Source organism: Papio anubis, chromosome 5 (assembly GCF_008728515.1).
Source record: "Papio anubis isolate 15944 chromosome 5, Panubis1.0, whole genome shotgun sequence".
Taxonomy (NCBI): domain Eukaryota; kingdom Metazoa; phylum Chordata; class Mammalia; order Primates; family Cercopithecidae; genus Papio; species Papio anubis.
The window spans coordinates 141947255-141960153 of record NC_044980.1 but is presented as its reverse complement, the minus strand read 5'-3'; the positions used below and the strand labels follow the sequence as shown (position 1 = coordinate 141960153).

Below are 12899 nucleotides of genomic sequence, written 5' to 3'. Positions count from 1 at the left end.
CGGGGAGCACAGGGATGGAAGGCAAGCTGGACCAGCATGACAGATGGATCTGAGGCTGAGTGGAGCCAGACATTCAAATAACAGGAAAGCCACGGAGAGGGTTTGCAGTACGGAACTGATGTGGAATGAATATACCTGGAGCAGTCGTTATTCTGTGAATCAAAAAAATGAAGTCTACCAATTAAAAACAGCGGACCATATGGATTAACAATGGAATGGAATATTGAACGTTAAAACTGCTTTGAGCAAATCCAGTATAAATGCTCAATGTAAATATAAGGCCCCGAAGGAGGGCTTGCACACAGCCCCGGAATGTGTCAGTGAACAATGTGCTATTTTGTAGGTTACTGGACCTTTGTCTGTGGTCCTGTTCTAGCACCCAAGTGCTGGGAGATTTTGAAAAAGTTACCCCAGCCCTCTGGAGCTCATTTGTAAGATGAAGGGGCTGGGTGGTTAACTGAGGACACACCTAGATCAGAAAGTCCAAGACTCTGTGATACAATTTTAACGATTTTCAACTTTTCGAATGAGACTGGATTTTATGGAATTTCAAAATCCAAGAGTTAGAAGAGTCCCTGAGGGTGATCTAATTCATTATTTAGAACATGTCATTGTGAAATATACTATACATAGAGAAAATGTATAAAATATATATGTACGGTTTAAGGAATAGTAAAATAACTCCCAAGTACCCACTACTGAGTTTATGAAATAGAACACCGCCAATTCCTTAGAAGCCTCTCCTCTCCCTAACAGCACCTCTGTCCCATACTGTCCCTAATTATGTGTTTACCATTCCCTTGCTTTACTTTATAGTTTTACACCTGTGATGTATCCATCAACAATATTTTGTTTAGTCTGACCTGTTTTTGAGCTTTATGTTGATGGAGTCATACTGCAATTGTCCCATACCTGCTTCATTCCCTCAGTATTGTGTGTTGAGATTCATCCACATCAATGCACGTAACTGCTGTTCACTCATTTTCACTGCTGTGCTGTATTCCATTGCCTGAATACATCACAGTTGGTCTACTCCACTGCTGAAGGGCATTTGAGCTACTTGCAGTTTTTTGTGGGGTAATAGCTCACTGTTTTCCAAAGAGCTTTTCCTATTTACCTTCCCACCAGCAGTTCCCACTGATATATATCATCAACAGTACTTAGTAATATCTGACATATTTGGTCAACATAGTGGATGTGAAATGATGCCATTTATAATTTTGTGATTTCAAATTTCATTTGCCTAATGATTAATGAAATTGAGAATTTTTTTCAAGTGTTAAAATACCTGCTAATGTTTTTTGCTCATTTTTTAAATTTTAGACTTGTAGAAATTCTTAATATATTTTGGAAATCAATCCTTTTTCAGTCATTTATTACAAATATCTTCTGCAATTTGGGGCTTGCTTTTTGCTCCCCTTTTCTTGTTTTTGGATGAACCAAAGTTCTCAGTTTTTATGTTGCTGAATTTGTGAATCTTTTCCTTTATGGATTGCCCTTTCTGTGTCAATGTTTCAGAAATTATTCTCTACCCTGAAATCCTAAAAGATATCTCCTATATTGTCTTCTAAAAATTTTATTGAGCTGCCTTTCATAGTAAAACTGTTAATCTACCTGGAATTGACTTTAGGGAATGATATACAGTAGGGATCTGATTTTCTCCCACATGGATAATTAATCATCTCAGCATCATTTATTAAGCAGTCTAATCTTTCCCCACTGATCTGCAAAAAGCAAGTTTCCATATATATGGAAGTTTGTGTTTAGTTCTATATTCAGTTCCATTGGTCTATTGATCTCTCCTTAATCCAAGATCACATGGTCTTAATAGGTTTTAATAACAAATGATGATATCTGGTAGGACAGGCCCTCTTACTTTGTTGTTCTTTAGGAATGCTTTGATTATGCCTGGCCTTTGTCAAGAATAGAATTTTAACTGATTTCTTAATTTCTATGGAAAGCCTTACAGAATGTATTAGAATTGTTTTGAATATATAGTTCAACCAGAGTAGAACTGTCATCTTTTTGATATTTCTATCTTTCTATCAGAGAACTTAGCATATTAAAAAATTATTTAGGTCTTTAATGTCTTTCTTATGATATTCTATAAATTTAACAATTTTATAATTTTTATCTTATACAACTTTATAAAATTTATTTCTAAATTAAATTTTTTTTCTTGTTCAGGTAAATGGTGTCTTGATTGTTAATGGTGAATACAAATGCAATTTTTTTCTATATTTATTCTGTATTTAGTAACCTTAATAAACTCTTTTTTTTTTTTTTTTTTTTGAGGAGGAGTCTTGCTCTGTCGCCCAGGCTGGAGTGCAGTGGCGCCATCTCGGCTCACTGCAAGCTCCGCCTCCCGGGTTCCCGCCATTCTCCTGCCTCAGCCTCCCAAGTAGCTGGGACTACAGGCGCCGCCACCACGCCCGGCTAACTTTTTTGTATTTTTAGTAGAGACGGGGTTTCATTGTGTTAGCCAGGATGGTCTCGATCTCCTGACCTCGTGATCCGCCCGTCTCAGCCTCCCAAAGTGCTGGGATTACAGGCTTGAGCCACCGCGCCCGGCCTAATAAACTCTTATTGACTTTCTTTTTAGTATTATTATTTCAGAATGTATCTCTAAAATATTAGGATTCTTTAAAAAAGTCAACCACGATAATCTAAAAGCATTGAAAATAATGTCTATTAAGGCATTATCAAGTCAGTGAGTTCAAGTTTTTCCAGTTATCCCATTCTTGTTTTCTTTTCTTTTTTTTGTTTTAGTGATTAGTTGTTTGAATAAAAATCTATCAAGGTTCACACATTGCATTTGTTTGATGTACCTCTTAAGTCCCTTAATTGCTATTTTTCCTTCTTATTTTCTCCTTGCAATGTATTTATTAAAGACACTGAGTCATTTCTGCAGTTTGGATTTCGCTGATTGTACCCCTATGTTGTTAATTAATCTCTTTTACATTTTCTATAAATGGTGGTTATATCTAGAAACTTGAAATTCAGGTCTGATTATTTTTTTCTTTTTAGGAATAATCCTACATTGATGTTCTGCACTTCTATGATTTGGGGTGGTGGCGTTGGTGAGTAGAAATGGCTACTGATGATCATTGCTAGATACATTATTTCATTACAGCTTTGCAAAATTAAAATATTCTAATGATTTAATTCTTCATTTATTAGGTGGAGTGTTTCTTTTTCTTTTTTTTTTTTTTATTTTTTGTGAGACGGAGTCTCGCTCTGTCGCCCAGGCTGGAGTGCAGTGGCGCGATATCGGCTCACTGCAAGCTCGGCCTCCCGGGTTCACGCCATTCTCCTGCCTCAGCCTCCCGAATAGCTGGGGCTACAGGCGCCCATAGGTGGAGTGTTTCTGTAGATAGAAAATTTCATCAACCCTTGCTTACAGTTAAGTACTGTACAGTTTGTACAATAGGTTAAAGTTTTGATTCTTTGCCCATATTATTTGTTTCAAAATAATTATTTCACCAGCATTATCTAAAAGTGACCAACGGGTTCTTTTCCTTTCTCCTTATTATAAACTAATTTTCTTATTGATTTTACTAAATTGTAGATTATTTTGGGTTTTCTCTGCAGACAATTATATAATCTAAAAATAATTACATTTTTTTTTCTTTTCAAACCATGTAACTTTTATTTCTATATCTTGCTGAATTGTCTAGGATCCTCCAGACCAAATGTTGAACAGAAGTCATGACAGTAAGCACCTCTATCTTGTTCCTGATCTTAACGAGAATGCCTTCAGCATTTTACCATTAAATGTTTCCTTTATATATTTTGTATACATAATCTATCAGTTATGACAGCTTTCTTCAATTCCTCCTAGTTTTAAAAATTACTAGATATACGGGAGGCTGAGGCAGGAGAACGGCATGAACCCGGGAGGCGGAGCTTGCAGTGAGATGAGATCGCTCCACCGTGCTCCAGCCTGGGCGACAGAGCAAGACTCTGTCTCAAAAAAAAAAAAAAAAAAAAAACAAAACTAGATATAAGTGGGTGTTAAATTCTATCTAGTACCTTCTCTACTCTATTAAAATAATCAAATATTTTTATCCTTTCCTATCTTTATAGCAAAATATATTAGCCAGTTTTCTAATATTAAGCCAATTTCAAATTTCTGGTATAGACTCAATTTGGTCAGTTACGCTTTATTTTTCACACTTTCCTAAACTTGGTTTGCTAATATTTTGTCTAAGATTTTTAAATCTATGTTCATGAATGATATGGACATATGATTATTTTTCCTTGTTTGGTATTGTGCTGGTTCAAATGAGTTGGGAAGTATACCCTTTTTCTCTTCTCTGAAAGACTTTCTATACAACATAGATGATTTGTTTTTGAATGTTTTGTAGAACTTGATTCTAACGCTGATTTTTGTTTCTTTGGTGGTAGAAGAGTCTTAACTACACATTCACAAATTCAATATCTTGTATTATTATAGGACTACTCAGGTTTCAAAATTTCTTCTTGAGTAGGTTTTAGTTGGCACTCAAGAATTGATAAATTTTGTTATCTAAGTTTTAAAATTTATTACTCTAAATTGTTTATAATTTCTTATTATGTCTTTAATTTTAATAGCAACTACAGCAATGTGACTATTTTAATTCTTAAGATTGTTCATTTGTATATTTTCTCCCACTACTTGAATAATTTTGCCAGAATTTTGTCTATTTTACTTGTATTTTTAAAGAATCAACTTTTGTTTTGTTAATCCTGTCCATTGTGTGTTTTTTCTTTGATTAATGTCTATTATATTATTTCCTTCCTTCTATTTTACTTGGATTCATTCTGCTCGTCAAACTTTTTGAGTTGAACACTTGGTTCATTAATTTTCAAACTTATTCTTTTCTATTATGATAATTTAAGGCTACACATTTTCCTCTGAGTACCACTTTAAACTACATTTTGTAATGCTAGTTTTTGATACATAGTATTTTTGCTATCTTTCAGTTTCAAGTGTTTTCTGATTTTCATTAAGATTTTGCTAAGCATGCCATCTTTCATCTCAGTTCTGCCATCTGGGGATCATATTTCTTCTGCTTACAGAACATATTTTAAAATTTCATTTAATGAGAGTTTGTTGTTGGTAAATTCAGTTTTAAAAAATCTAAACATGTTTTTACTTTGCTTTGGGTCTTTTATTTTAACAGTTTTTGTTTTGTTTTGAGACAGGGACTCGCTCTGTCGACCAGCCTGGAGTGCAATGGCGTGATCACAGCTCACTGCAACCTCCGCCTGCTGGGCTCAAATGATCCTCTCACCTCAGCCTCCCCAGTAGCTGGGACTACAGGCATGTGCCACCACGCCCAGCTAATTTTTGTATTTTTTGTAGAGAAGAGGTTTTGCTATGTTGCTCAGGCTGCTCTCAAACTCCTGGGCTCAGGTGATCCGCCTGCCTCAGCCTCCCAAAATGCTGGGATTACAGGTGTGTGCCACTGCACCCAGTCCATTTTAACAGTTTTAATGAGATACAATTCACAAGTCATATAATCCAACAATTTAAAATGTACAATTCAACCATTTCTTAGCATATTCACAAAGTCATGCAATCATTACCACTATCTAATTCCGGAACGTTTTCATCACCTCCAAAACAAGCCACAAACCCATTAGAAATCACTCCTTATCTTCCTCCAACTACCCCCAGCCCTAGATAACCATGAATCTGCTTTCTGTCTTTATATAATTTGCCTGTTTTGAGCATTTCATACATATGAAATCCTACAATATGTAGCCTTTTGTGACTGTTTTCTTTCACATGTTTTCAAGGTCTATTCCCATTGGAGCATTAATTAGTATTTCATTCCTTTTTATTGCTAAATAGTATCCCTCTGTGGGGATAGACCACATTTTATTTATCCATTCATTGATTGATGAAGATTTGACTTTTTCTACCTTTTGGCTATTATGAATAATGCTGCTATGAACATTCATGTATATATTTTTGTGTGAACATATATTTTTATTTCTCTTGAGTATATACTGAGGAGTGGAATTTGGAATTGCTGGGTCATATGGTAACTCTACATTTCATCTTTTGAGGAACTGCCAGACTATTCTCCCAAGTAGCTGCACCATTTTACATTCCTTTCTACCAGCAACGAATGAGAGTTCTAATGTCTCCACATCCTCATCAACACTAGTTATCTATCTTTTTGATTATAGCCATTCTAGTAGATGTGAAGTGGCATCTCATTGTGGTTTGATTTGCATTTCTTTGATGGCTAATGATGTTGAGCATTTTTTTATGTGCTTATTGGACATTTGTATGACTTCTCTGGATAAATGTCTATTCATATCCTTTGCCCATTTTGAAATTAGGTTATTTGTCTTTTTATTATGCAATTGTAAGAATTCTTTATATAGCCAAGACCCAAATATTTTATCAGATTTATAATTTGCAAATATTTTCTCCTATTCTGTGGGTTGTCTTTTCACATCCTTGATGGTGTATATTGAAGTGCAAAAGTTTTAAATTTTGATACTATCTAATGAATATACTTTTCCTTTCTTGCTTGAGCTTTTGGTGTCATATGTAAGAAGGTTTTGCACAACTCAAGATCACAATGATTTATTCTTATATTTTTTCCTAAGAGTTTCTCAATTTTACCTTCTACATTTAGGTCTTTGATCAATTTTTAGTTAATTTTTATGTATGTGTAAAGAAAGAGTTTGACTTCATTTTTTGCATATGAATATTCACTTTTCCAAACACCTTTTGTTGAAAGGACCATTTTTCCCTCTTGAATTATCTCAACAGCCTTGTTGAAAATTAACCAACCATAAATATAAGAGTTCATGTTTATATTTTGGATTGTATTCATTTCTATGCCTATCCTTGTGCTAGTACCACCCTATCTTATTTATTATAGCCTTGTAGCAAATTTAAAAGCGGGAAGTGTGAGTTCTCCAACTTCGTTCTTTTTAAAGATTGCTTGGCTATTCTATGTCCATCCCTTGAAATTCCATATGAATTTTAGGATCAGACCATCAATTTCGGCAAAGAAGCCAGCTGAGATTTTGAGAGGGATTGCATTTTCTATAGACTGAATTTTGTCCCCACCCCCAATTCATATGTTGAAGCCCTGACCTCCAACATCATAGTATTTGGAGATGGGCCTTTGTGAGATAATTAGGTTTAGATGAGATCGTAAGGGTGGGGCCCTCATGATGAGATTAGTGCTCTTACAGCAGGAGACACTAGAGAGTTTGCTGGCTGTCCCTCTCCCTTTCTTTCTCTGCCATGTGAAGATGCAGCAAGATGGCAGCCATCTGCAAGCCAGTGCTTCCATCTTAATAACAAGTCTTTTGATTTATGAACAAGGGGCACCTTTCTATTTATTTAGGCCTTCTTTAACATTTTGTAGTTTTCAGAGTACACATTTTGAACTTCTTTTGTTAAATTCATTCCTATGTATTTCTTTGATGCTATTGCCAATGGAACTGTTTTCTCAATTTTATTTTCAGATTTTTTATTGCTACTGTATAGAAATAGAATTGATTTTGGTATTTGATCTTATATCTTGAAACCTTAATAAACTTATTATTTCTAATAAATTTTTAGTATTCCTTGGGATTTGCTGTACAAGATCATGTCATGTGCAAACAGAGATAGTTGTACCTCTTCCTTTTTAATCTGGATGCCTTTTATTTCATTTTCTTCCTTAATTAACCTAGCACTAACCTGAAATGCAATGTCAAATAGAATTGGTGAGAGCAGACATCCTTGTCTTGTTTTTGATCTTACAGGGAAATGTTATATATAAGTTTTGGTGCCGCAAAAGGAATAGCACTAGAATATAAAATTTTCTTTTTAATTCTCAGCAAGGCAAGTTACTTCTGTAGCAGGGTGCACCTTTACAGATGGAGCAAAGGTGAGGGTGCACTTGGACAAGGGAGGGGAAGGGGTTCTTATCCCTGAGGCACGTGGCCCCTGCTGCTGTGTGGTTCCCCTATTGGCTAGGATTAGACCGCACAGGCTAAACTAATTCCGATTGGCTAATTTAAAGAGAATGACGGGGTGAGTGCATTGGCGGGAGTCACGGCAGAGCAGGTAGCAGGTAATCTGAATGAGCTAGAGTGGAGCATGTGATCAGAATGAGTTAGGGTGGCACAGGTGATCGGAATGAGTCAGGGTGGAGTAGGTAATCGGAATGAGTCAGGGTGGAGTAGGTAACCGGAATGAGTCAGGGTGGAGTAGGTAATTGAAAAAGGTTGCTTTACAAGGAAGTTAAGTTTAAAAGTAGAAGGCAAAGAATTGAACATACTGACATATTAATTCTTTGAAAAGAAATTTAGAACTCATATCTAACAGAAACATTCAGTCTTTCACCATTAAGTATAATCTTAGTTGTAGGTTTGTCTTTGTTCTAGAAAGATAGTTTTGCTGAATACATAATCTTTCTTTGATAGTTATTTCTTTTAGTACATTAAAGATACTCTTCTGCTGTTTTCTAGTTTCCTTGTTGCTATTGAAAAGTCAGCTGTCTGTCCATTTACCATTTATATGCAGATGATTTGTCTTTTCTCTCTGGCTGCTTTTAAGATTGGCTCTTTGATGATCTGAGGTTTTACTCTGGTATGTGTAGGTGGATTTCTTTTAAATTTTCCTGCAGGAATTTATTAGGTTTTCTGGATTCAAGGATATGTGTCTTTCAACAGCTCTGGAAAATTCATAGCTGTTGTCTCTTCAAATATTGTCCTCCCACTCATGTTCTCTATTATGTATCCCCAGAACTCTGATTAGAAATACATGTCAGGACCTCTCACTATATTCTCCACATATTAGCTTCTTTTTTTTTTTTTTTTTTTTTTTTTTTTTTACCACCTTCTCATATTGTTGATCTATTATCTGTATAACATTTTTTGGATGAAATCTTCTGGTTTATTAGTTCTTTCTTTAGCAACATCTAATCTGCTATTTAATTTATACATTGAATTTTTAATTTCAAAGATTATATGTTTCTGTTTTTAGAAGTTTTACTTGTTTCCTTTTCAAATCTTCTGTACTATTTCTTATAATGTACTGTTGGGTTTTTTGCTCATATTTTCTAGTTTGTTTAAATGTATCAATATAGTTATTATATAATGATAGAAAATTTCAATATACAAAGCCATTGAGGTTCTGATTCTGTTCGCCATTGTTTCTGCTGGCTCTCCCTCCATTATGATTTGTAAGTTTTTGACTGACTGTGAGTTACCCATTTTCATAATCACGCTATGTGTGGAAAGTCTTTGAGGCCTGGAATAAAGTTGAGTTCCTCCAAAGAGGAGTATCATTTGCTTTTGCCATTTGCCAGGCGGGAGACTGCTGTAACTTAGATTTTCTGCTTGACTCTATTGTATATTTTATATATTGTTATAATTTTTATTATAAATGTACATGAATAAAGGGTGGATTATGGACAGATATTTTCATAAACAATTTTTCATAATTTTTTTTTTTTTTTTTAGACAGAGTCTCACTCTGTCACCAGGCTGGAGTGCAGTGGCGCGATCTTGACTCACTGCAACCTCCACCTCCTGGGTTCAAGCGATTCTCCTGTCTCAGCCTCCCGAGTAGCTGGGACTACAGGTGCCTGCTACCACACACAGCACATTTTTGTATTCTTAGTAGAGACGGGGTTTCACCATGTTGGCCAGGCTGGTCTTAAACTCCTGACCTCATGACCCTCCTGCCTTGGCCTCCCAAAGTGCTGGGATTACAGGAGTGAGCCACTGTTTTATTCCCCTCTACCCAGTGCCAAAGTTGGAACAGGCAAGTTTCCTTGCTCTCTCCCTCTCCAGCGCCAGTTTATTTCTTATCCTTCATACACCGAGAACATGTTTTTCAGGGGGAAACAGCTGTATACATAAGTCTCCTATTGGATTCCCACTTTGACTAGATGCTAAGCTTTGCCTCCTGTTCTCCATGATCCATTTAGACAACAGAGTAAAAGCTCAAGGTCTCCAAGGTTTAAGATAAACTATCAGGATGAAATAAGGCATTGGGAGTCACAGCAGGGTTTCTGTTTCCATTTTTAACCTTTGTAGATTCCTTCCTTTCATGTCAGCACAGCAGTGCATGTTAAAATAGTTGTAAAAGAAATTCATAAAAATTTTAGATTATTTAGATGAGAAAACTGTCTAATAGGGTACTTAATTGTCATGTTGATTACTGTTGGAAATAAAAATCCTCTCATTTGTTTTACCTTTAAGCAAATGGACATTGAAAATATTCAGAAAAATATTGGTCCATTTTTTTCCCTCTTAAAATCTACTTTGAAAGAGATTCCACAAACTCTGTGTGGTAAATGTGAAAATGGTCAAATTATTCCTTTGTGCATTAACACCCTTGAAATCTGATGCTGCAGATCCCCCTACAAAAGGCAAAGTTTATTTCTCCGTGACCTTGAATCTGGGTTGGCCATTTGGCTTGTTTTGGCCAACAGCGGGACATTAAGCTGAGGTTTGAAAAAGTCTTACCTATTAAAGCTTGTTCTCTCTTTGTACTTGGAGCTCTGAGACTACCATATGAACAAGCCGAAGCCAGCCCACTGGAGGATGAGAAGCTATGTGGAGACACCCGGGTTAGCAGCTTGCCAACCACTGCCAGCAGACCCACCTGCTGACTGCATATCATCATGATGAGGCCAGTACAGATAAGCAGAGCTAGAAACTGGGAAACGCTGCCCAGCCAACCCAGAGAATCATGAGCTAAATAAATGATTGGTTTAAGCTATTAAGTTTTTGCTTAAGTAAAAGGTAACTGATACATTCTCTTAAGAATATAATCACATAACTATACCCTTAACCACTTTGGAACAATTTCCTTGCCTTTACCCTTTGTCCTACCTCAATTTCAGAGGGTGTAAAAATAATTACTCACCAAGATATTCTTGCAATTCAACTTATACTAAAGGGGTTTGCCAATACTCAATATAAAATTGAAATCACACCAGTTAAAATGTATCCCGTATATGCCTCTATAAACAAATTAGGAAATATGAATATGTAATTTGTTTGCTCAGTGCAGAGTCTAGTTAGATCATGAAGAAAGCAGTTCAGGATTTTCACAATGGCAGGGGAAGTCACTCTCAGGTGCATGAGACTGAGGCAGTTACTGATATAAAAAGAACCGGGGGTTTCAACTGACATTAAATTCAATATAAGCTGGTGGTGTGAAGTGGCTCCTCAGGAAGTCAGTTCAATCTCAGTTACATCAACGGAAATGTAGTCCTTTGTATTTGCCAGACCTCGAAAACTGTGATCTGTTCTGAGTATCATACTTTAAGAACGACAGCGACACACTAAAATGGATCAAAGAGGAAGACTCCAGGACGATGACACTGTTGGAATCATTTAAGATGAGACCCAATTTAAGGACCTGTGAAATAGTTTGACATGGGGAAGACCTGGATACGCGTATCTGAAGAACAGTCAAAGGGAAAAGCAAATACAAAGTATTCTTCAGACTTTATGAGGACAAACCTAAGATCAACAATAAAGTAACAAATTTTGGGTCAAACATTTACTAAACCCACAGGGCAATCCAACATTAGAATGGCCGCTCTGTGGAGCAGGGAAGCCTGAAGGAAGAGGTCAAGATGCGGAGGCTGGAGAGATGTTTGTAGGGACATTGTGGAAGGGCGTGTTGCCCCCAGGCCAGAGGGCTCTCTGTGCTCTTTCAGCTGAGTCCCTTTTCCTGCTGCTAATTATCTATCTTCTTTAGGAACTCTTAGCTTGGTTGAGTCTAGGATTATATAAATTAGCCTCGTGTAAGCTGTAACAATGAAAGGTGACCTAACAGCTATGTGCTCTCAAATTACAAACCTTACCAAGGTCAAGATGTCTCTTCTCCCTTGTTAAACGTAACCTTTGAAGATTGCCACACTGTCATAGAATAGGTACTCATTTCAAAACAAAAAAACAAAAAAACAAAAAACTATCTTGAATTTTATCCAAGATAGTTTGCACTTTCATTTGCCCTCACATTGATTTATAGGCACAAACCAGGAGTCTCTTCCGATGAGTAAGTTAAGTTTGCAGGATAGTCTTTTTCCTTCTGGGTCAGCACCTGCCCCTCCAAAGTTACCAGGATCCTTGTCTCCCTCACGTACCAACACACTGCCCTCATTCTAAGGGAGAATCTCATAAGAAGAGGCTCAGGGAAAGTCTCTTTAGGTCTTTGTAGATGTTCCAGCTGCCTATGTTTGTCCTTTCTGCCCCTGAGGCATGACCTGGTGGTGCAAGAATGGGCAGGAATCTAAGAAGAGGGTGGGGGAGCTGAGCCTCCTACCTTGACAGGTGAAGCATCTGATGTGGAAGTGGTTGTTGTGCACACGGACCACTTCCCCTTTGCAGGTGTCTCCACAGCGGTAGCACTGGATGACATTGGAGCTGCCCCGTGGATTATAAGGATTCTGCTGATAAGGAACTGTAAGAGAAACAAAGAGATCACTATCCAGAGGCCCTGATTCTTTACCAAGTCTGCTGCAAGACATTATCATAACTATAGCTGGAAGAAAAAGCTGAAGGGGAAGAAATGATGTGCAAGGTATCTTCAATTCATCATCAGGATGACTGCCAAGCTAAGGTAGCACTGAGTGGTATGAGACATGTCCATAGACCTCCTTAAGCAAGCAAGGACTTTTGAGTGAGCATAGCCTTTCCTTGCAAGAACACAAGCCAAATCCCTGAATGAAGACAAATAAGAGGACATAGAGTATTTCAAGGTAAATTATCAGAAATACCATCTTTTGAGTAAGCTTTAAATTAAAATTAGGCCCCAAACTTGTCCAAGGGAATTTGGGACTTGCAATTGACTCAGAAGTTTCAAAGAAGTGGGTGACTGACCCTGCCTCCAAATGGCTTTTGAGTTAAGCAAGTTACAGCCCCTCTCTGGG

At 36.8% G+C, this 12899-nt stretch overlaps 1 protein-coding gene across 11 annotated transcripts in view; it reads right to left on the bottom strand.

Moving 5' to 3' along the window:
* The window catches only part of ABLIM3 (actin binding LIM protein family member 3), a 118598-nt gene that overhangs the window by 64304 nt on the left and 41395 nt on the right, over positions 1 to 12899 (bottom strand). For all 11 annotated transcript variants that reach the window (XM_003900336.5, XM_009209357.4, XM_009209358.4 and 8 more), the window contains one exon: positions 12293 to 12430. In XM_003900336.5, the coding sequence (XP_003900385.1) occupies positions 12293 to 12430 (138 nt within the window). The remainder of the gene's footprint in view (positions 1 to 12292; positions 12431 to 12899) is intronic.